The sequence below is a fragment of the Indicator indicator genome, chromosome Z (assembly GCF_027791375.1).
Source record: "Indicator indicator isolate 239-I01 chromosome Z, UM_Iind_1.1, whole genome shotgun sequence".
In the NCBI taxonomy this organism is placed as follows: domain Eukaryota; kingdom Metazoa; phylum Chordata; class Aves; order Piciformes; family Indicatoridae; genus Indicator; species Indicator indicator.
The window spans coordinates 47,978,658-47,999,900 of NC_072053.1; the positions used below are offsets into that span (position 1 = coordinate 47,978,658).

Sequence of the window (21,243 nt, forward strand, 5' to 3'; positions counted from 1 at the left end):
GAACAGCCTGTTCACCTACATCTATATTGGTTTGTTGACCTGTAAAAGAATGTGTACTTCTTGCTATGAAATTGCTGTGTATAATGTCAGGTTGGCTTACCATACTAACTTTTCTGCTCAGGCTTGTTGAATGTTTTAGTTTTTCTCCAAGAGCATTATGCTTCTTTTTCTTTCTTGGCTCATTTCTGTCTTGTCAGTAGTTCCCTTTATGTGCTTGAAAGGCTGTTGTGGTCATTACCATTTCCTTTGCCATTAGTGCCCTTCCCTTCTTTGGAAGTATTGTCATCCTATTGTTTTCTGCTGTTACCAGAAAGGGAGAAAGGGAAGAAAACCCAAAATGGTAGTCTTTGAACCTGTTTGGGTGTTTTGTTTTGGTTTTTTTTTCTCCTCCTTTGCCTCAGTTCCTTCTCCACCTCCCACCAGGAAAATGGTTATGAAATAAGAGGCAGTTTGAAGCATCTGTTGACACAGGATATCCCTGAGTACATGCAATGCGTTTTTTCTTTTGGGTGTGATGCATGCAAAGTGGTCATGGGTGTTGTTGACCATTTCCTTTTTCATTATCTGAGTCATTCTGCTTAACTTCACAAGAACCTCCCATGGGACCAGCTTCCTGGCTCTGCTGGCATCTGTGTTTTCTTTCTGCCACCCCACACCCCTCCTAGTCAGCACACTCATCCCTGATAGTCCATCAGCCTCAAGTCTTGATCTTCTCCTCTTGCTCCCTTCTAGTGGGCTGCTGTGTCATTGTGCAGTGCAAACTGACTAGTGTTATTCTGGCAGCGTTAGTTTGCAGCAGCCAGATGGTGCTCTTCAGGATCTGGTTTTGTCCCATTTATCTCTGTTCAGTGTGACTTCCTCTTCAAACTGCTCTTCTTTCTGCATTCTCAGAAGTTTTTTGTGAAAGCCCCCAAACTTTCTTATTCCCATCATGTCTTAAGGAACTGCTGGTTTGTATGTCCACTTTGAAATGCAGTTTGCATCTGACAGCATTTGTTAGCATGGATCAGATATGTTCTATTGCATTGTGAAATCCTAGATATGGAAAAAGTGCATCTAAGTTCAGCTTATTATACGTCAGAGAGCACCAGGGTGCATGAAGCTGCAGAGGTGACTAAGTGCCATTGAGCTTTATTCTCAAGTTTTTTTTATTGTGTGTTACTGAGCAAAATATTTAAAGAGCAGGCTTAACTTGAGGTTTACAGTACAAAATTTAAGAAGATTTTCATCACCACCGAATATTGAGTGTGCAAACTCATCTCAGAAATCATGTATTGTAAAAAAGAATCTTTTGAAGGATTTAAGTTTTTTGTTTTTTTTTTTTTTTTTACAATGATGTGCAGTATGACATAGAATGCAAAATCTTTGTTTTAAATAATGGTATGTGTAGGGATAGGCAAGGTGGCCCTGTATGTCAGGGAGTGTTTTAATTGTATTGAGGTTAATGATGGTGATGATATGGTTGAGTGTTTATGGGTAAGAACCAGGGGAGGGCCAAAGAGGTAGATACTATGGTGGGAGTCTGTTATAGACCACCCAACCAGGATGAAGAGACAGATACAATGTTTGTTTCATAATCACTAGCCTGTGTTCTTACCGGGTTCTTCAGCTTCCCTGATGTGTAATGGAAATGCTGTTGCACTCCTGGAGGTTCCTAGAGTGTGTGGAGGATAATTTCCTGAGACAGCTGATGACAGAGCCAGCTGGGGAAGGTGCCCTGCTGCAGCTGCTGTTTTTGAACAGAGAAGAGCATGTGGGTCATGTGATGGTTGGGGCCCATCTTGGGCACAGCAATCACAAAATGATGGAGTTCACAGTTGGAAGTAAAGATGGAGGGTCAGAAGAACTGCTGCCTTGGAATCCAGTGGGAAGGCTTTGGCCTGTTTTGGAAACAGGTGGGCAAGAGTCCCTTGGGAGACAGTCCCAAAGTGCCAAGAAGTCCAGGCATACTGGGTATTGTTCAAGAGGGTAGCCTTAAAGGTGCAGGAACAGGCCGTCCCCATTTGCTGGAAGATGAATCAGTGGGGAAGAAGGCTGGCCTGGCTGAATGGAAAGCTTGAGCTGAAACCTGGGGACAAAATGAGAGTTTATGGTCATTAGAAGAAGAGACAGGGAACTCAGGACTACAGTTGTTGTGAGGCTGTGCAGAGAGAAAATGAGAAGGGCTAAAGCTCAGCTGGAAATCAGTCTTGCTTCAGCTGTTAAAGTGAGCACTTAATCCTTCTACAAATCTATTAGCAACAAAAAGATACCTAAAGAGAATCTCTGTCCTTTGTTGAGTGCAGGTGGGAAGCATAGTGGTTAAGGATGAGGAAAAGGCTGAAGTACTCAATACCTTCTTTGCCTCCGTCTTTAGTAGTAGGACCGGTGGTATGCGGGATATGCAACCCCATGAGCTGCAATATGGGGATGAGGAGCAGAATGAAGTCCCCATTATCCAAGAGGAGATGGTTAGCAACCTGCTGCACCATTTAGACACACACAAGTGTTTGGGGCCAGATGGCATACAGCCAGGGGTACTGATAGCTGGAGGAAGTGCTCACCAAGCCACTTCCCATAATTTACCAGCAATCCTGGCTACCTGGGGAGGTTCCAACTGACTGGAGATTGAAAAATGTTATGCCAAGAAGAGCCAGAAGGAGGACCTGGGACACTTGGTACCTGTCAGTCTGACCTCAGTGCAGGGGAGGGTCCTAGAGCAGGTCGTCTTGAGTGCTGTTATACAGCATGTGCAAGGGCATCAGGTGATCAGGCCCAGTTAGCCTGGGCTCATGAAAGGCAGGTTCTGCTTGAGAAACCTTGATCTTATTCTGCAACAAGACGACCTGCTCAGTGGATGAGGGAAAAGGTATGAATGTTGTATACCTGGACATCAGTAAAGCATTTGATGCTGTCCCACAGCATCCTCCTGGAGAAACTGGCTGCTCATGGCTTGGATGTGTGGATGATTTGCTGAGTTAAAAATTGGCTGGATGGCTGAGCCCAGAAAATCATAGAATGATCCAGGCTGGAAGGGACCTCCAAAGGTCATCTAGTCTGACCTCTCTGCAGTCAGCAGGGACATCCCCAACTAGACCAGGCTGCCCAGGGACTTGTCAAGCCTTACCTTGAATATCTTCAGGGAAGGGACCTCAACCACCTCCCTGGGCAACCTGTTCCAATGTTCAACCACCCTCCTAGTGAAGAACCTCTTCCTGATAGCCAATCTAAATCTTCCCTTCTGTAGTTTGAAGCCATTGCCCCTTGTCCTGTCACTGCAGGCCCTTGCAAACAGTCTCTCCCCATCCTTCCTGAAGGCCCCCTTCAGGTACTGGAAGGTGCTACCAGGTCTCTCCAGAGCCTTCTCCAGGCTGAACAAGCCCAGCTTCCTAAGCCTGTCCTTGTAGCAGAGGTGTTCCAAACCCCTGATCATCTTCATGGTGCTCCTCTGGACTCTATCTGTCAGGTCCATGTCCGTCTTGTATTGAGGGCTCCAGACCTGCACACAGTACTCCAGGTGAGGTCTCACCAGAGCAGAGTAAAGTGACAGAATCACCTCTCTGGATCTGCTGGCAATGCATTTTTTCATGCAGCCCAGGATGCAATTGGCCTTCTGGGCTGCAAGCACACACTGCCTGCTCATGTCCAGCTTCTCATCCACCAGCACCCCCAAGTCCTTTTCCACAGGGCTGCTTTCTAACATCTCATCCCTTAGCCTGTACCAATAGTGAGGATTGTTCCAGCCCAGATGCAGAACCTTGCACTTGCTCTTGTTGAACTTCATGAGGTTCACCTGGGCGCACCTCTCCAGCTTGTCGAGGTCCCACCGAGAGTGGTGATGAATGGAGTTAAATCCAGTTGGTGGCCAGTCACAAGTGGGGTTCCCCAGAATTCAGTAGTGGGGCCAGTTCTCTTAATATTTTTAGCAATTATCTGGATGAGGGGATATAGTGCACTCAGTAAGTTTGCAGGTGACACCACCTTGGATAGGAGTGTTGACTTGCTCAGGGGTTGAAAGGCTCTGCAGAGGGATGTGGATGGGCTAGATCAATGGGCCCAGGTCAATTGTATAAGGTTTAACAAAACTGAATGCCAGGGCCTGCACTCCAGGAACCCCCCACAATGCTACAGGCCTGTGGCTCAGTGTCTGGAAAGCTGCCTGGCAGAGAAGAACCTTGGGGATGCTGTTTGACAGCTGCCTGAGGCTGAGAGGAGACCTTATTACTCTCTACAACTACCTGAAAGGAGGTCATGGCAAGTTGGGTACTGGTTTTGCCTCCTTAGTATCAAGTGATAGAACAAGAGGAAGTGGCCTCAGGTTGTGCCAGGGGTGGTTTATATTGGATATTAGGAAACAATTCTTAACTGAAAGAGTGGTCAGGTGTTGGAACAGGCTGTCCAGGGAGATGGAGGAGTCGCAGTCCCTGCAAGTGTTCAAAAATCTTGTAGACAAGACACTTTGTGACATGTTTTAATGGCCATGGTGGTGTTAGGTCAGTGCTTGCACTCAGTGATCTTACAGGTCTTTTCCAAACAAAACAATTCTATAGTATTCAAATATAGAGAAAATATGTAAGTTTTGAAGGTAAGGAGTATGGTCCCGTTTACAGACATCTGTTATCTTTTTAAATCCTCAACAGCAGGTACAGAATTAATACCGCTCTTGGTTCTGCTTCACATTGTTGTAATGATCTGCTTGGACTTGTATGCTTTTGTGAGCTTCGAAGGATTGGTGATAGTCTGTATTCAGGGAATCAATAAATGGGGAAAAAAATCCTGAAAAGCTGAACAAAACATAAAACTGAAAGTGACAAAAAAGCCAAACAAACAAAACAGAAAACAAGACAAAGTGGGGAAAAATACATTTTTTTTTTTTTTAAATACACAAATACTTTTCTTTCTTTAACGTTTACAGATCTGGGTAATTTCCCCAGTTTTTGTAGACAAATAGAAATTGATTGTTTCTTCAGAAGAACAAAGTCAAACCAGATTATGTTGTTTTCCCTAATTTTACTTTGCATGTCCCCAGAATAGCTATATGCAGAAAACAAATTTAGTTAGGAAAGCAAATCCTTTTTTTCTTTCAGAGAGGTATGAATCTTGCCTTCACCCAATTCCACAACTTTCTGGCAAAGTATCCACAAGCATAAGAATGTACTGACAAAACCAGGCACTGATAAAACAAAAATGATACAATAGGGGCAAAAAGAGGACAAAGAACCCAAAATAACTTCATTCTTGCTTTATTAATCTGATTACTAATTAAGCAATTGAGCAAAGCCCCATGATGGGCTCCAATAACAATGTGGTGGGCTGAAATTACCCCCAACAAATGGGAGATTTACTGCCAAAATGATTCACCAGACTAGCTGAGAAGGTTTGGAAGAGGAATGAAGTTATATTTACAAAGTAAGCAAAAATCTAGAAATATAAAATGCCATGAATATGTACAAAATAATATATACATATATTTACAATTGAGAAACAACACAAGGACCCCCGTGGATTGTTCCTAGACCCCTCTGGATGAGAGAGAGACTGCTCACAACCTTCCCTCTCTCTCTCTCTCTCTCTCTCTCTCCTTCCCTTCTCAGTACCTCGCAGACACAATATATGCTGGCAGGTCAGGAAAAAGATAAGGAGGCAGTGCAAAGGCAAAGATAGCAGAGAGAAGTAGTGAAAAGAGTTAGAAATGCTTATGCAGCTAACTTCTATCCTCATTAGCAAACCATTAGCAAAGCAAAATGGAATTATATAGACATATCATTATTTTTCTTTTGTACCTGATGGCCAGTTTTATTTACTTTTGCTCACAGATGTCCAGAAAGTTCCTGTTCTTGTTTACAGTTAGGATACTAAGCTAAGGCACTTAGCTTTAAACTATAAAAGGCCTCATCTTCAGAATAGATTAAGCAGCCAGCATATTTTTTTCTTTTGAAGTAAATCTGCTTCTACGTTTCATTAAAATTTTTCTAAATACATTGTATTCATTTGAACTTTTTCTTTACGTTTTATCTGTTCACAGACTATTGGAATGAAAATAAGATGTACTTGCAAACATTGGTATTTCTATAAGATTGATTTCTTTTTCTAAATTTTCTAAATACATTGTATTCATTTGATCTTTTTCTTTACATTTTATCTGTTCTGTTCACAAACTATTGGAATGAAAATAAGATGTGCTTGCGAACATTGGTATTTCTATAGAATTGATTTTCTTACTAAAATGAAAAGTACATGGACAGCAAAAGCTACAAGAACACCACATTAAGAACTCAGAATGCATAGGTTTTGTTTCTGCAATTATCTTGCTTATATAAATGAGTTTGGTTTGGTTTTAATCAGTGGCAAACCTTTTCCCTCTTTTTTTTTCTTTTTTTTTTTTTCTTCCCTTTAAAAACTCTTTTTGGACAGAAAATCCTCAGTTCCCTCATGTAGGAGAAATTATTGATGGAGTGGACATGAGAGCAGAAGTTGGAGTTCTTACAAGGAATATCTTAATCAAGGGGGAGACAGAAAATACCTGCTATCGTGAAAAGGAGTGTCAGTTCTTCAACTATGATACATTTGGTGGTCATATCAAGGTCTGAAAAAAACATTTTTAAAGTAGCTTTGTGTTATGTAAAGGTGTATCGAGAACAAAGAGATAAATATGAAATTTGAATGGACACATGTTAAAGAACATAAATTCATATAGCTGCTTCACTTCATTCTCAGTTTTTCCTAAATTAGATTTAGTCCATCTAGATTTAGTCTGCAGAATTGGAGGAAGGAATATCTATGCATGAAATGTTGTAAAATATTCAGCATCTAATTACACATTGTGTGGAAGAAATTAAACCTCACAAGTGACGTCCATGCCCGTGAATCCTGTAATATTATGCAGTAAAGTTTGAGCTGTTTTCTCTTTTTTCCTTTCACTGCCATTCTCCTGCCCCAAATAATGAGCACTGTATTTGTGCTCCTTACGTGATGGTCAGAGTTTAAACGTCTTTATTATATTTGGATGCAGATTTTAATTTTATAGTGGTGGGAAAGAAAATATGCCCTTTCCCTAGTGTGTGGCAGCTTTTATTTTGTGGAAGAGAAGTAGGTGGGCTCAAGGCTGTCTTTTGTGTTTAAGATAATGTAATGAAAAAAAGATAATGGCTAGCTGTGAATCTTGCAAAGGGTGACCCTGATTGCCACCACAGCACAAATAGAGTAGACGCCTCAGTCTTCTGTATGATAGAACAGGAAACAAACATTTTGAGTCATCCAAGTTGTTAAATTGTTCCCAGGAGACTGTTCAGAGTAGCTGAGCATCTCCTGCCAAACCTAGACTTCAGCATTTTCAGCTTATGTTAATCTTCAGTGCTCAAGCAGAGAGAACCTAGGCACTAGCATTTGTTAATGGCCTCAGGGGTTTTGATCATCCTGGATTTCCTACTGGTCACTGGGATGGTAGCATAAAGGAGGCTTAGTGGCAGTGAGCAGAGGCATTGGTTTGAAGTTGTAAAACTGCATTAGTGCTTTCGAATGTCAAGAGATGGAGATCTCAAGGATGTCTGGTTTTGACTGTGCATCTTGTGTTGTAGGCATACAAACCTTAGGAAATATTTTTTTTGCGGGAGGGGCGAGATGTTTGAAGTCTATATTACTAAATTCCCTAGGGTAAAGTCAATATGAAAAACAGTTATTTTTGAGAAATACCCACTACAGGTAACTTAATGAAATAACAAGAAAGAGTTTTTTGTCATCTTAGCTTGCACTTTAGTTTTTGTACTGGGTTTTGGTTTTGTAACAGATTAGGTGGAAGAAAATACTTCTCCTGTGTTGCTGGTGTGGTCCCATTACATTTTTCTTTCTTTTAGGTAGTGTTACTATAAAGCTGTATGATTCTGAAGACAATTTCATACAATTTATTTACTTTGTAGAGAAGTTCCTCTGGAGGGCTGTGCCCAGTTTTGGATTCCCATTGCAAAGATGATGTAGATGCAGTGGGGTGTGTCCAGTGAAAGTGGTGTGTGGGAATACATGGTGATGAGTGAGGAGGAGCTGAGAGAATAAGGCTTATCTGGAGTGGGGAAGGTGGAGAGGAAGGATTTTGTTGCTGTCTTCAGGCATTGGGGAAGGCTTCTCTAGCCACAGCGGTTCTTGGAGTCACATAGTGATAGGACAAGAGGCACTGAGACCAAGCTTCAACAAGGCAAGTTCTGCTTAGATACCAGGGAAACGAAAGGGAAGAATCAACTGATGTCATATGAGCACCTCGGGCTGGAAGTATTCCTTGAGCATCTGTCAAAGCTGACTGTGCTGAGCTGGTGGTTGGAGCAGGTATCTCAGGTGTAGATTCCTCAGAATCTATAATACTCTGTGATTTTATTCAGCTACGCCTGTCCCAGGTAGGGTGTGCTGGTACAGCTTCGGTATAAACTTTATGTGAGGGGCTTCTGTTTATTTGGACAGTACGTCGTTACATGTAAAGTATATTTAACTTTCTGGTCAGTGAAGACCAAACAGTTGTGTATGGCAACATGTCTAGTGACAATTGCTCTGTTTTAGCCACTCGTAAGTTTAGTTTTTACACTTATGAAGGATATGGTTTTGTAGGGTAGGATATAGAGCAAGGCAGTAATGATTGTTTTAACTTGTCTTGGAAACTGTGTGCATCTAGTTTATGTACATCTGGTATAGGTTATGTATTAAATTTCCATTGGTTAAAAGCAAATAGTTGGTTATTCATTCTGGACATCTCATGATATTTTCAGATTTTGAAGAATTTTACATCTGTTCATCTCTCCTATGTGGAATTGAAGCAAATGGGCCAGCAGCAGATTGGAAGTTATCCTGTTCATTTTCACCTTTGTGGGGATGTGGATGAAAAAGGAGGTTATGATTTTAAGACTTACCTGGAAGGTCTTTCCATTCATCATTGTTTTTCCAGATGTGTGACTGTTCATGGAACCAATGGCTTGCTGGTATGTGCAAGGAGAATAAAACATACTGTGTTGAAATAAATGTTATAAAGAGTAGTTAGAGCAAAAATAGTCCTCTCCATTCTTTATGGTTTTCTTTTTCATTGCAACTAATAAATGTAAAAGTGCAAACAGTAACTTATTTTTAACAGATCTCACCATTCTGTTTCCTTCATTTCTTCCAGGCAGCTAAGCTCTCCAGACATAGTAGTGTGTTTGTAAGAGGTAAATAAAACTGTCTGCTTGAATCCTCTGAACTGCTGATACTGAAGCTTCACTTTGCATCTGTGCCAAGATAGTAAAACTGGATGGTACTTGTCAAATAAATCTCAGTAAATGTTTTTGCTACTAACTTAATGAACTTGTGTTTCTGCAGATAAAGGACACCATTGGCTATGACACACTAGGTCACTGTTTCTTCACAGAAGATGGCATTGAGCAGAGGAATACTTTCTTCAACAACCTTGGGCTAGTCACAAAACCAGGCACTCTTCTTCCTACAGACAGAAACAGCAGCATGTGTATTGGTATTAGGGATAAAGTGTATGGAAGTTATGTCCCAGTGCCAGCCACGGACTGCATGTGAGTATTTCACAGTGAAAAAGAGAAACCAAACCAGCTGTGGTTGTTAAATTGCTGATGATCTCTTGGTAGTGTACAGATGGGAACATTTTTATGTATAGTTTAATGCATGGAGACACCTTAAATGTGGTTCACATAGTAGTAGAATAGAGAAAAGGGAAATCAAAAAAGTTACTGTTTAGTCTTTTATTACAAAGGACAAAATGTTTTGTAGAGAGATCGTTGTTCCTTGTAACGCTTGGTCAAAAGACTTTTAAGGCCATGTTTTAATTCTAAGTACATTCTCAAATTGTCACCACTAGTTTTTCTTCATACTGCTAATCTCTTCTAGAAGTTTATTAAAACAGTTTATTATTGCATGGAGTATCTCAATGACATTAAAAAGAATACTGTGCATTGAACTAAGACAGGCATTTTTGACTAGTTTAGTATGTGAAATGGTAACTGCAGACATCAGCTCAGCTTTTTCTGATGTGCTTGTTACAAAGGCGAGGAGATAACTTTTCCATAATAAATTCTTTTTGCACAACGTTTCAGGGCAGTTTCAACATTCTGGATTTCTCATCCCAACAATCATCTTATAAACAATGCAGCAGCAGGTTCGCAGGTGAGGCATGTGGATATAATGCAGCATGAACTATTCATGCCAATGGTATTTGTAAAACCAATGACATTTATATTGCCATAAATACATACCTTTTTGTTTATATTTCTGTGTGGGTTTTTTATGTTCAGCAGCATATTGACATTAGAAGGGTAGGATTTGTCTAGGTGGGTATTTAAGAGATGCTAAAATTCTTTGTGGCTGTAACAGAGGAGATCTTTGCCTCTGTAGTTAATAGACTGGACAATAGTGTCAATATATGCCTTAGAAATAAATCCTTTTATTTCCAAAGAACTAGTGCATTCATATCAAGGCTTTGCGTTTTCCTGTGGCTTGTCACAAGTTTACTGTGTGCATTCGGTGCAAGATTGGCCTTCATAGCTGTTGTCATCAGAATGAAAAATCACTACAAAAGACATATTCATTATACAAGAAACAGCTGAATCACTTCTGTTATCAGTCACTAATCATTTGTTTCCCATCAGTGACCGACTGATGATATGTTTTTACTTCTTCTGAACCTCATATTAGTGCAAATATTTTCATAGCTGCTTGCAAGGTGAAACAAATGTACAATACACATTGTGGAGGAGGGGTCTGGATGATCAGGCCACCAGGATGATCAGAGGACTGGAACACCTCTCCTATGAGGAGAGACTGAAAGAATTGGGGCTGTTCAGTCTGGAGAAGAGAAGGCTCCGAGGTGACCTTATTGTGGCTTTTCAATATCTGAAGGGGGCCTGCAAGAAAGCTGGGGAGGGACTTTGTAGGATCTCAGGTAGTGATAGGACTAGGGGGAATGGAATAAAGCTGGAAGTGGGGAGATTCAGGCTGGACATGAGGAAGAAGTTCTTCACCATGAGAGTGGTGAGAGCCTGGAATGGGTTGCCCCATCCTTGGAGGTGTTTAAGGCCAGGCTGGATGAGGCTCTGGCCAGCCTGATCGAGTGTGAGGTGTCCCTGCCCATGGCAGGGGGGTTGGAACTAGATGATCCTTGTGGTCCCTTCCAACCCTGACTGATACTATTCTATGATTCTATTCTGTGGATCTGTTCTGCTTCTGCATTGCATGAGAGACTGAGATGTGCATGGCTTCGAGCGGGTTTTTCTAAAGAGATCAGTGGGAGTGGAAAGCAGAAGAGGTGGTGGTGGTGGTTGTTGCAGCAAAGGCCTCAGTGCTGGAAGTGGAGTGTGAGTGTGTCAGTGTGTTCCTAGGCACAGAATCTATAATATACTGTTATTAAAAAAACAGCATTAAAAACATTTAAATTACTTGAAAAATCTAGACTATTAAAAAATAGAAAATTTTGTATTGCTTTTTATGTTGTCTGGTTGCTTTACTCCTTTTTTTTTTTTTTTTCCAAGGGGGTACACACAAACTTTTCTAGTTGACTGTCTACCTCTAGGAGGCTCTGGACATGCATATCAAATGAAACCAAATCTCTTCTCTGTCTTAATTTTGTCTGCTTTATGTAACATTCCTTTACCTTGTTTTATCATTGCAGCTAAGTTAAATGAAACAGTTTACAACCTGTAAGGTCTTTTTTTGCCTCTGACGTATCCTACTAAGCATAATTTCCTTTTGTTACCACAACGTGCCTGGTCAAAGCAAGTATTGTGTATGTTACAAAGTTTTGCCACTCTGATAAACCTCCCTTGCATGGATGTAAACACATCAATGTAAAGGGACTACAGGCTATTGTAGTTCAGAAAGGGGATATTTCAACTGTGTTGATACAAACTGCACTGTAGAGCTTTTCCTGGTATAAGTTATAACAATTCACAAGCAAAGAAAATACTTCCATTGCCCTCTTCCTTGTCCCACAGCATGGTTGTTAAACAATGAAACCTGTTGTCAGGGTGTATCAGCAATAGAAGTTTATTTTTGTTTGAGCCATATATGGGATGGGAGAAGCTTTTTCATTTTGCTGAATGGTTGCAAGCACTTGAAAGAGCTTCTAAGTTTATTATTTTTTTTTAACCATCAGGATGTGTTTTGGATAAAAATTACTTGAGTGTGCCAAGTGCAGAGCTGTATTTAATTATATGTGAAGTAAGATCTTGGTATTTTTATTAATGGAACATTCACATTTGCTTTGGAATTGTTAATCACCAGAAATGTCAGTGTGTCATCATTACGGGTGGGAATATGTAACTGAGAAGTAGGATTTCCAAGACTGTTTGGAAAATGAGTGCATTCTCTGAGTGAAATGCATGAAGTCTTTTAAGCCAGAGTGAATTGCCTTTATCCATGTTTCTTGAGCAGCCAGTGCACAGTATTCCTTTATCTTCTGTTTAACCCTTAATGCGCCTTACACAGTCACTTGCTGTGCAGATGCTCTTGTGCACCTAGATGTGGCTGAAAGGGAAACTTTTACTGGTCTCCTCTAGCAGATAAATCCAGTTTCTTTAAGAGCAGGGATGTTGAAGAAGTGGAGAAAATTAACAGATGCTGAAATTATTACTGCATTATTGGCACACTCTGAGGTGGCCAGGCTTCTTGATGTGTTTTGTCTCCTGAAAGCTCTTGTGGGTTTTTTTTTGGCTGTGGTGAGCAGAGATGAACAAACCATAGTCAGACTATAAAAATGAGGATGAGAGAAAACGTTTTGAGTACTTTACTGTAAATGGCATGACTTTCTAGGAAGGAAGAAAGGAAGGGGAACAAGGAACAAGGAAAAATCTGTGAAAACTGAAATGAAAAAATTAAATTAACTGACACTTTACAAGTTTGAAATGTTAGAGGATGTTAAATGTCTGGTGCTACATGGCATCACTGAGAAGCCAAACATTTTGTAGTGCATATTATTCACTACAATATAGCCTAATTTGCAGACTCTACTTTCTCACTGGGCAGTAATTTAGAAGAGAATTTATTTTGAAAAACGTATTTTGTTGTTCACAATTGTTTTGGGCTGTTTTCTTACCTGCTTCTTTATTTAAAATATCCATGTTCAACTTAGTGTATGCTTATTTTGTGATTAAGTGCGTTGGCACTGATGGTAGGATCAAACTTATGTATAAGTAATGTCATTCTTTCCTTACTTGCAGGATGCTGGAATATGGTATTTGTTCCACAGGGTTGCCACAGGAGATTCTCATAGTTCAGCGATTGAAACCAAGTCAGAGCTCACACCCCTGGGAATCTTCTATAACAACAGGGTTCATTCTAATTTTAAGGTACAGTATTACCTCATTTAACAACAAAGTTTATATTTACTCTATACTAGGCATGCTGGGTTAACAGTTGGACTCAGTGATCCTGAACCTCTTTTCCAACTTAAACAATTCTATGATTCTGTAACTTTGTTTACATTTTAAACTGAGTAGGTGATGGATTCATGTTGTGTTTCAGCTGCAAGATTCTATCTAGATATTGTAGGGTGGTGTATAGTCAGCGTATGTATAGTTTCTTGTCTCATTTTGAGTAGTCGCTGTGTTTAATATCTTCATAAGATACAGACAATTAAAATCAATTAAAACTGCTAATGAAATACCTTGTCTCAGAATTATCATTTCAGATGCTGCTCAGTCACTCCTGGCATTGTTTTCTACACATAAGAAAGCTGAGCTTTGAAGCATGAAAGTTTGTTACAGTTGCAATTCATTTAATAGCTTCCTACAATAGCTGTGGCTTGTTTTTCTGAGTCACTAATGTACAGTAACTCCTCAAGTGTTAGCACAGTTTCTGACTAGAGATTAAAAGATTTCTTTATTAGAGGGTTCTCAGCCTAGATACAGGCATTCAGTATTGTTTTATTAATTTGCATTTTCCATATTCAGCTAAGTGACCTTAAAAATATATAAATTAATGTTTTCATTTGGAATGTAGCTTCTCTGTGTGTGTGTATACATATATATACACATATAACAGATGACATTTACAAGACCACCTATCTATTTATTTATCTGAAGTTTACCTAGTCAAATTCAGAATTACTATTGGATTTTTTTTTTTTTTTTAACCAGGTGAAACTGCTTTTACTTGTCAGTCGGGTATCTGGAATACCAAGAAATGATGCACTGTTTTATAGAAATTGTGTTAATAGTGTGTTTGGAATTGTAGGACATTTGTTGAGATGGGAATTAAAACATGCTGAATACAAAGGTGTATTGTAAGGAAAAGTGTATGGATCTTTAAACTGTATAGTATCTTTAAACAAGGGTGGCTGTCTGTGTGTTAAAATTCTGTGTTGAAAGAGCATACCCCACTAGCAGGTCTCAGGATTTACTCATGTAGGAGCACTCAGTTATACTAATAATTTGGATCAGAGATGAAAATAGATACAGGTATTTGCTTCCGTACTTCAGGCTAAATAACACAGATGTTATTTACTTCAGCTTCTGTTTTCCCAACTAAATTAGTTTATACTGGATTATTGAGTTTCAAGTTGATGTTTGCTTGGGCAAAAATCAGCTTCAGTGGTGAAGGTAGTTTAGGTATGAAGTGAAATACAAAGCGTTTTTCACAGGTTTGTTTTTTGTTTGGTTTGGTTTCTTCCATCTGTGAGCATGTTTTGAATTCTCCACAAGATTGGCTTCCAGATTTTCCAGAACAGCATCTAGAAATAAGTGTAAAACCTCAAGCAGTTAGAAATCTGAAATAAACTTTAATGATTTCCATTCCTTTTTTTTGTTTGTTTCTTTTTTTTTTTTTAGTGCCAGGCAATTGTTTTCCTCTGCCCAAATTACCATAAACAGATGCTGGTTTTCCCTTAGATAATACATCAGTAAGGCCAAACTGAAAGTCTTGAGTTTCTAATACATGCATTGAATGTATTGTAAAGCTTAAATTTTAGAAATTTAGTATTTGCTTGATCTTTAGTTTTGGATAATATGGATTTTCTTTCCTTACTTGTTTCAGGCTGGTTTGTTTATTGATAAGGGTGTTAAAACAACTAATGCTAGCATTGATGATCCCAGAGAATATCTTTGTTTGGACAACAACGCAAGGTAAAGGATACTGTCTTTCAAGTGAATGAAAAAGGCAAAGTTCTGATATTGCTCTACCTTGACATAAGGTAGAACACTTTTTAAGATAGTATAATTATTTATAAATAACCAAACAACAAGTTCAGGTGCTTTTTTCCCCTCTCTTTTGGGGAACAGTGGAGCATGGCATGCCTTAAAGAAGGTGGGCATCTATTCTGACCCCTTGTTCAGAGTTGTTATCAGCCTCTTAGAAGACTTTGTTTTAAACAGATTTTACTCACATGCTTAAAGTATTTTCTGGAATTCCTGCTAAAAGTAAAGTATTTTTAAAATCTTGCAACTAAGTTTTCTAAAAATTATTGAAAAAGACTTAACAGAATGTAGTAGTATGTTGACTTGCCTCTCTTACTGCTGAATGCTTCCTGGTGTACCTTCTGGACTTGGAGATCATAGCTCAGTGATACAGTTTTACTGAAGGCTATTTGCAGAGGCACAGTCAACTATGTTTTCTTCTGTTTACAAAGAGAGAGAAAATAAAGTAGAGTCTTGGAAAATTTCAGGTTGTACTGTGCCTGGTTAGTTTTGTCCAGAACTTCAAGTGACAGTATTGGAAAACTGTTTGCATCAACATTTTATTTTAATACCTAAGCATTAAGACTGAAAATACAGTTCATAAGGTTATCTTTTTTTCTGATTGACCTATACTTAGATTGAGGATAGTTAGGTGATAGTTGCAGAAGCAGAGAGGGAAGTTCCTAATTCTGGTGATACTCAAACTCTGTATGATTTGAATTCATTAGTTTGAAGTTTTGACAGAAAACCCATAAAACCCGTGTGGATTACCTCAGTCATAACAGGCAGTCAAGAGGAACATGGGAGAGGCAAAATGCCCTGTGAGAACATTTTGTGTGTTGACAAGGATAAGAGAAACTCAGTGCATGAGATGGGGTCGTGTTTCATGGCAGCCAAAGAAACAATGAAACGCTCTGTGAGGCCACTGCTCATTGTAGGTGAACAGAAACTAAGGGGTTTAAGTGTTAATTGAGGAGACTGAGACTGTCAAAACTAAACACTGACCTTTCTTTCCCTGCTCCCCCAGGGGTGGGCAGGGGAGATCCAAGTTAGTGTACAAATTGATCAGGATAAGGACATGAATTTTTCAGGCTCTTTCAGCCCAACATATATGTAAAACAACAGTATTCTCACACTGAGTATTTGGGGTTTTATCTGTCCCAGGTTTCGACCTCATCAAGATGCAGACCCTGAAAAGCCCCGAGTTGCTGCCGTTATTGACAGATTAATCTCTTTCAAAAATAATGATCATGGGGCCTGGGTCAGGGGAGGGGACATCCTCATTCAAAACTCTGGGTAGGTATTGTGAAGCAAATAGCTGCATGTTGGTAAGAAGTTTACCGTAAAGCTTTATTTATGAAAGAGCATTACAAAAGGGTTATAAGAGAATACTGATGCTTAACTCAAGGAACTTTTCAATGTCTTGACCCACTTCCACATTACCCAACTACTTTAAACGAGACAAGTTGATATGTTATCATGTAAGAATCTGCTTTAAACAGCAAAAAAGTAACTATGTAATAAGTCTACAAGTTGGTAGACACAGTACCTTTATACTGGGGTATAGATGGCTTCCCCTAAGCTCTCATGTTTGAAATACATAAATATTACTTGATTTTTCTTTCTTTTTAACAGCAATATTTTTATACAAGCTATTAAATACGTGGTGGTTCTAAATTCCATTAACAGAAAAAAAATTAGACTTTCTTCAGTACATAGTGGAATGTGCTCTTAGAGTACTTTATTGTAGGATAATCAGCAAACATAACTGAAGCTTTGAAATTTCTTACAGGTTTGCAGACAATGGAATAGGTTTGACATTTGCTAGGTAAGTACTTTCTATTAACCCCTTTTGCTTTTTCCTGCCTAAAAGCTTAGCACCTATACGTCCATCTATTAAAATTAATAGCAATACTTTCATAAGGTAGAGTTAAGTCCTGGGGCTTGGTTCTGTTTCTGGTGGCGCAGATGATGTTCCAAAGCTTGCACCTTCAGTCTGTGCTTCCTTTATACCATGGTTTGCCGTGCCTTCACTGGAAGGGTGAATACCTGTTTATCCAAGGGGGTTTGTGGCATTATGAATGCTTGGACAGTTTTGATTTTTCTTCTGAACTGCTGAAACTAAGTAATGGAAAAGAAAGCGGATGAGTGTTTAGAGGAAGTAGAGTCTTCTTTCTGATAAAAAAATATTGGGCAGCTTAGGTAGTAAGCCAAAATTGCTGCCATTGTGCTGCATGATATAGCAGTTACTACAGACTGATTCTTGGACTCTGAAAATGAGCTGTAGAAGAAAGAGTGCTGCACTATGAAGACAGACAATTTAGTGCTCAGCTCTCTGCTGATGTTTGGGTTAGCCTGTAATACTGTTAATGATTAAAAACATTGTTCTGTGTATTGTATACAAAGTCTAGACTGCTCTGCTTTGGGAGGACTGTCACAGTATTAAAAGCAGGACTATGCCTTGGTATGTTTATGTGCTGGAAAGTCTTGGCTAACAGATTATTTCTGATGTTGCTTTGTTAGTGATGGGAGCTTCCCAAATGATGAAGGTGCCAGCCAGAAGGTATCTGAGTCGTTGTTCATAGGTGAGAGCAAGAATTATGGGTTTGCAGGTGGCCAGAATAAATACGCAGGAGCTGGAGGGATAGACAGCAAGGCACGCACTCTGCCTAGAAATCGGTAAGTTGTGACTGAAGGAAGTAGAAATCAGACACGAAGCATTCTCTGTATCAGATGTAAATGCTCTTGCTGCTTGTGCTGTGATTAGGACTCTGAAGGTGTTGCACTCTGTGTTCAGCTGCATCACTCTTGTATTTTACTGAGTCAGTTTTCATCAGATGCTACCACAGGTCACTATTCTGTAGTGACTTGAGTTCTCCTGCTTTAATAAAACAGTCATAAACAAGATTTGGGCCTGGAAGAGAGAAGGAAAAAGCTTTTCGGTAACAGAATTTCAAGGGTTAGTTTAGGACTGGGGATTACAGTCTACCTGTGACAAATACCAATCTCTAATAGTGATCCTATTCTCTCTGCCTTGTTATAGTGCTTGTTCAACATAGTGCCAAGTTCTTCCCTTGCCACAGAACAGGAAAGAAGGGTGAGGTAGGTCTAGGCGATTCTGGGGTTTTTGCTGCCTAGCCATTTAGAGGAAAGAAGTTAATGTGATGGTGATATGTGCAGCATATATGACTATCATATATCACTATGCCGATAGCTGAGCAGAATCATAGAACAGCTGAGGTTGGAGGGGACCTCTGGAGGTCATCTTGTCCAGCTTCCCTGCTCAAGAAGAGATACTTAGAGCTGATTGTATAGGACTGTGTTCAGATCGGTTTAGAATATGTCCAGGGATGGAGACCACAACCTCACTGGATAACCTGTACCAGTATATTGCCATCCTCAAAGTGAAAACTTTCACGAGGAATCTCCTGTTTTTTGGCTTGTGCCTATTCCTCCCCAGTCCTGTTATTACGCACCACTGGAAAGAGCCTGGCTCCATCCACTTAGCACCCTCCTTTCAGAGGTTCCTTTACATAGATGAGATTCCCACCTGAACCTTCTCCGCTATAGGTGAAACAGTCTGGGGCATCCCAATGCTTCCTATTATGGGAGGTCCTCCACTCACTTAATCATCTTTGTGGCCCTTTATTGGACTCTGTCCAGTAGTTCTATATCTCTCTTGACGAGCACTTTAGATGTGGCTTCACAAGTGCTGAATATATGGGAAGAATCGCTTCCCTCAATCTGTGGGCAACAGATCTGTTCTCCAAGCAAAGCCTGGGATACAATTTGCCTGTTGCAGCAAGGCATACTATTGGCTTATAGTCAGCTTAGTTTCTGCCAGGACCTGTAGGTCCTTTTACATTGTGTGTACTTAGTGCAAAGTCCCTTTGCACTTTGACCTTCCTTGTGTTGACCTTTCTGAGGTTCCCATCACCCGTTTCTCCAGTTGAGGTCTGTCTGAATGGCAGCATGACCCTCTGGTGTATCAGCTGCTCCTCACAGTTATGTGCAGAGTGGCATGTCCCCCCTCCCCTGAGTCAGCTTCTCTGTCTTGAGAGGCAGGCACAGCACGGGCAGAGTCTCTGCTGCACCGGTGGGTGTTTTCACCAGAGGGAGATGCTGACCGATGTGGGATTGTTGCCAAAGCCTTCTCCAGTTAGGTCATGCTGGCAGGATCAGGGATGGTTGCAACTTGGTGTAAAACTGTTTCCAAAACCATTTCCAAAAGATCTGTGTCAACCCAGACAAAGGTTCAACACAAACATGCAGGTTTCCAGGCTCCTGGCTGTAAGGAGTGCCAGTGTCTCTCACTACCCATGGCAGACTGCAGGGACTGTGAGCAAGTGGGTGACCTTCTCTAATGGCTGAGCTGAAGGAGGAAGTTGAAAGGCTGTGCACTATTAGGGAGTGCATGAGGGAGCTGGACCGGTGGAATCAGACTCTGCTGTCCCTCAAACAATCCCATCAGCCAGGCAGTAGTCAGGATGCTAAGCGCTCCCTACTCTCTTGCCAGCTTCCCAAACAGAATGACTCAGAAGCTGGAGAGTAATGGAGACAAATTCCTCCCAAGTGCACCAGGCATGGCACCCCAAAAGCCAGTGAACCCCCTCAGGTGCCCCTATATAACAGATTTGCTGTTCTTAGTGAACCTGTTTTCACCAAAAGCAATGTTCAGCAAGCGGAACCAACTAACAGCAGCTATGAAATCTTATCTAGTTTACGTCGTTCAGAGAGGCTAGGGTTGAGCAAACCTACTGTCAGAACATCTGCAGTCAAGAAGAAACGACAGGAGCTTGTCATCGGGGACTTACTTCTGAAGGGTGTTGAGGGTCCTATATGCAGACCTGATCCACTCTTTAGGGAAGTCTGTTGCCTACCTGGGGCCTGGGTCAAGGACGTAGTAAGAAAACTTCCTACCCTGATCCGCCCAACTGACTGCTACCCATTGTTGGGTTTCCAAGTAGGCAATGATGAAATTTCAAAAATAAGTTTGAGATCAATGAAAAAGGACTTCAGAGCCCTGGGACGAATGGTTAAGAGGTCAGGAACACAAGTAGTATTTGCTTCTGTCCCCCCAAAAGCTGTGCCTAATGATGGACTAAACATGAAAATCCAGCAGGTTAATGCCTGGCTGCAGGACTGGTGTCAACAGCAGGTTTTTGGGTTCTTTGATCACAGGCTGCTCTACAAGACACCAGGCCTGCTGACTATAGAAAAAAACTACTTATCTCTGAGAGGAAAAAGAATCCTGGGACAAGAACTGGCAGGTCTGGTTGATAGGTCTTTAAACTAATTTCAAAGGGGGAAGAGGGAAAAACCAGGCTCACTGAGGACATTCCTGGGACAATTGTGAGGCAGGGGACCATCTTCACTGCTATCCCAGGGGCTGTAGGGGATAGTGGATTATGCAACACCCACAATGGTAACAGATGCTCCTCTGCTAAGTCTCTAAAGTGTCTGTATACCAATGCAAGAAGCATGGGCAATAAGCATGAATTGGAAATCTGGGTGCAGTCAGAGGGTTATGATCTTATTGCAATTACAGAGACATGGTGGGACAGCTCCCATGGCTGGAATGTGGTTATGGACAACTGTGTACTCTTCAGGAAGGACAGGCTGACAAGGCGAGGTGGTGGAGTTGCTCTCTATGTGAATAAGCAACTGGAATGTGTTGAGCTCAACCCAGGGGGAGATGATAGAAGCATTAACAGCTTATGGGTAAGAGTGAAGGGACATGGAAACATGAGTGATGCAGTTGTGGGTGTTTACTACAGACTGCTGAACCAGGAAGAAGCTATTGATGAGGCCTTCTACAAGCAGCTTGAAGTAGCCTCAAGATCAAGTGCCCTGGTGCTCATGGGCAATTGGAACCACTCTTGATATTAGTTGGAAACATCACACAAGCCAAGCACAAGTCCAAAAGATTCCTGCAGTGCTGATGACAACTTTCTCCAGCAAGTAGTTGAAGTACCCACAAGGAGAAGTGCAATGCTGGACCTGGTATTAACAAACAAAGAAAGAATGATTGTAGATGTCGAAGCTGGGGGTAATCTTGGTTACAGTGACCATGACATATTAGAGTTTAATATCAACAGACAAAGAAGCAGGGTGATAA

At 40.6% G+C, this 21,243-nt stretch overlaps 1 protein-coding gene across 1 annotated transcript in view; it reads left to right on the top strand.

Annotated features, from left to right (window-relative positions):
• CEMIP2 (cell migration inducing hyaluronidase 2) overlaps nt 1-21,243 on the top strand; it is a 57,941-nt gene that overhangs the window by 24,902 nt on the left and 11,796 nt on the right. Inside the window, exons 7-15 of the mRNA XM_054398228.1 lie at nt 6,394-6,563; nt 8,730-8,939; nt 9,313-9,518; nt 10,056-10,125; nt 13,173-13,301; nt 14,986-15,074; nt 16,290-16,421; nt 16,918-16,953; nt 17,649-17,804. Coding sequence (XP_054254203.1) covers nt 6,394-6,563; nt 8,730-8,939; nt 9,313-9,518; nt 10,056-10,125; nt 13,173-13,301; nt 14,986-15,074; nt 16,290-16,421; nt 16,918-16,953; nt 17,649-17,804 — 1,198 coding nt within the window. The remainder of the gene's footprint in view (nt 1-6,393; nt 6,564-8,729; nt 8,940-9,312; nt 9,519-10,055; nt 10,126-13,172; nt 13,302-14,985; nt 15,075-16,289; nt 16,422-16,917; nt 16,954-17,648; nt 17,805-21,243) is intronic.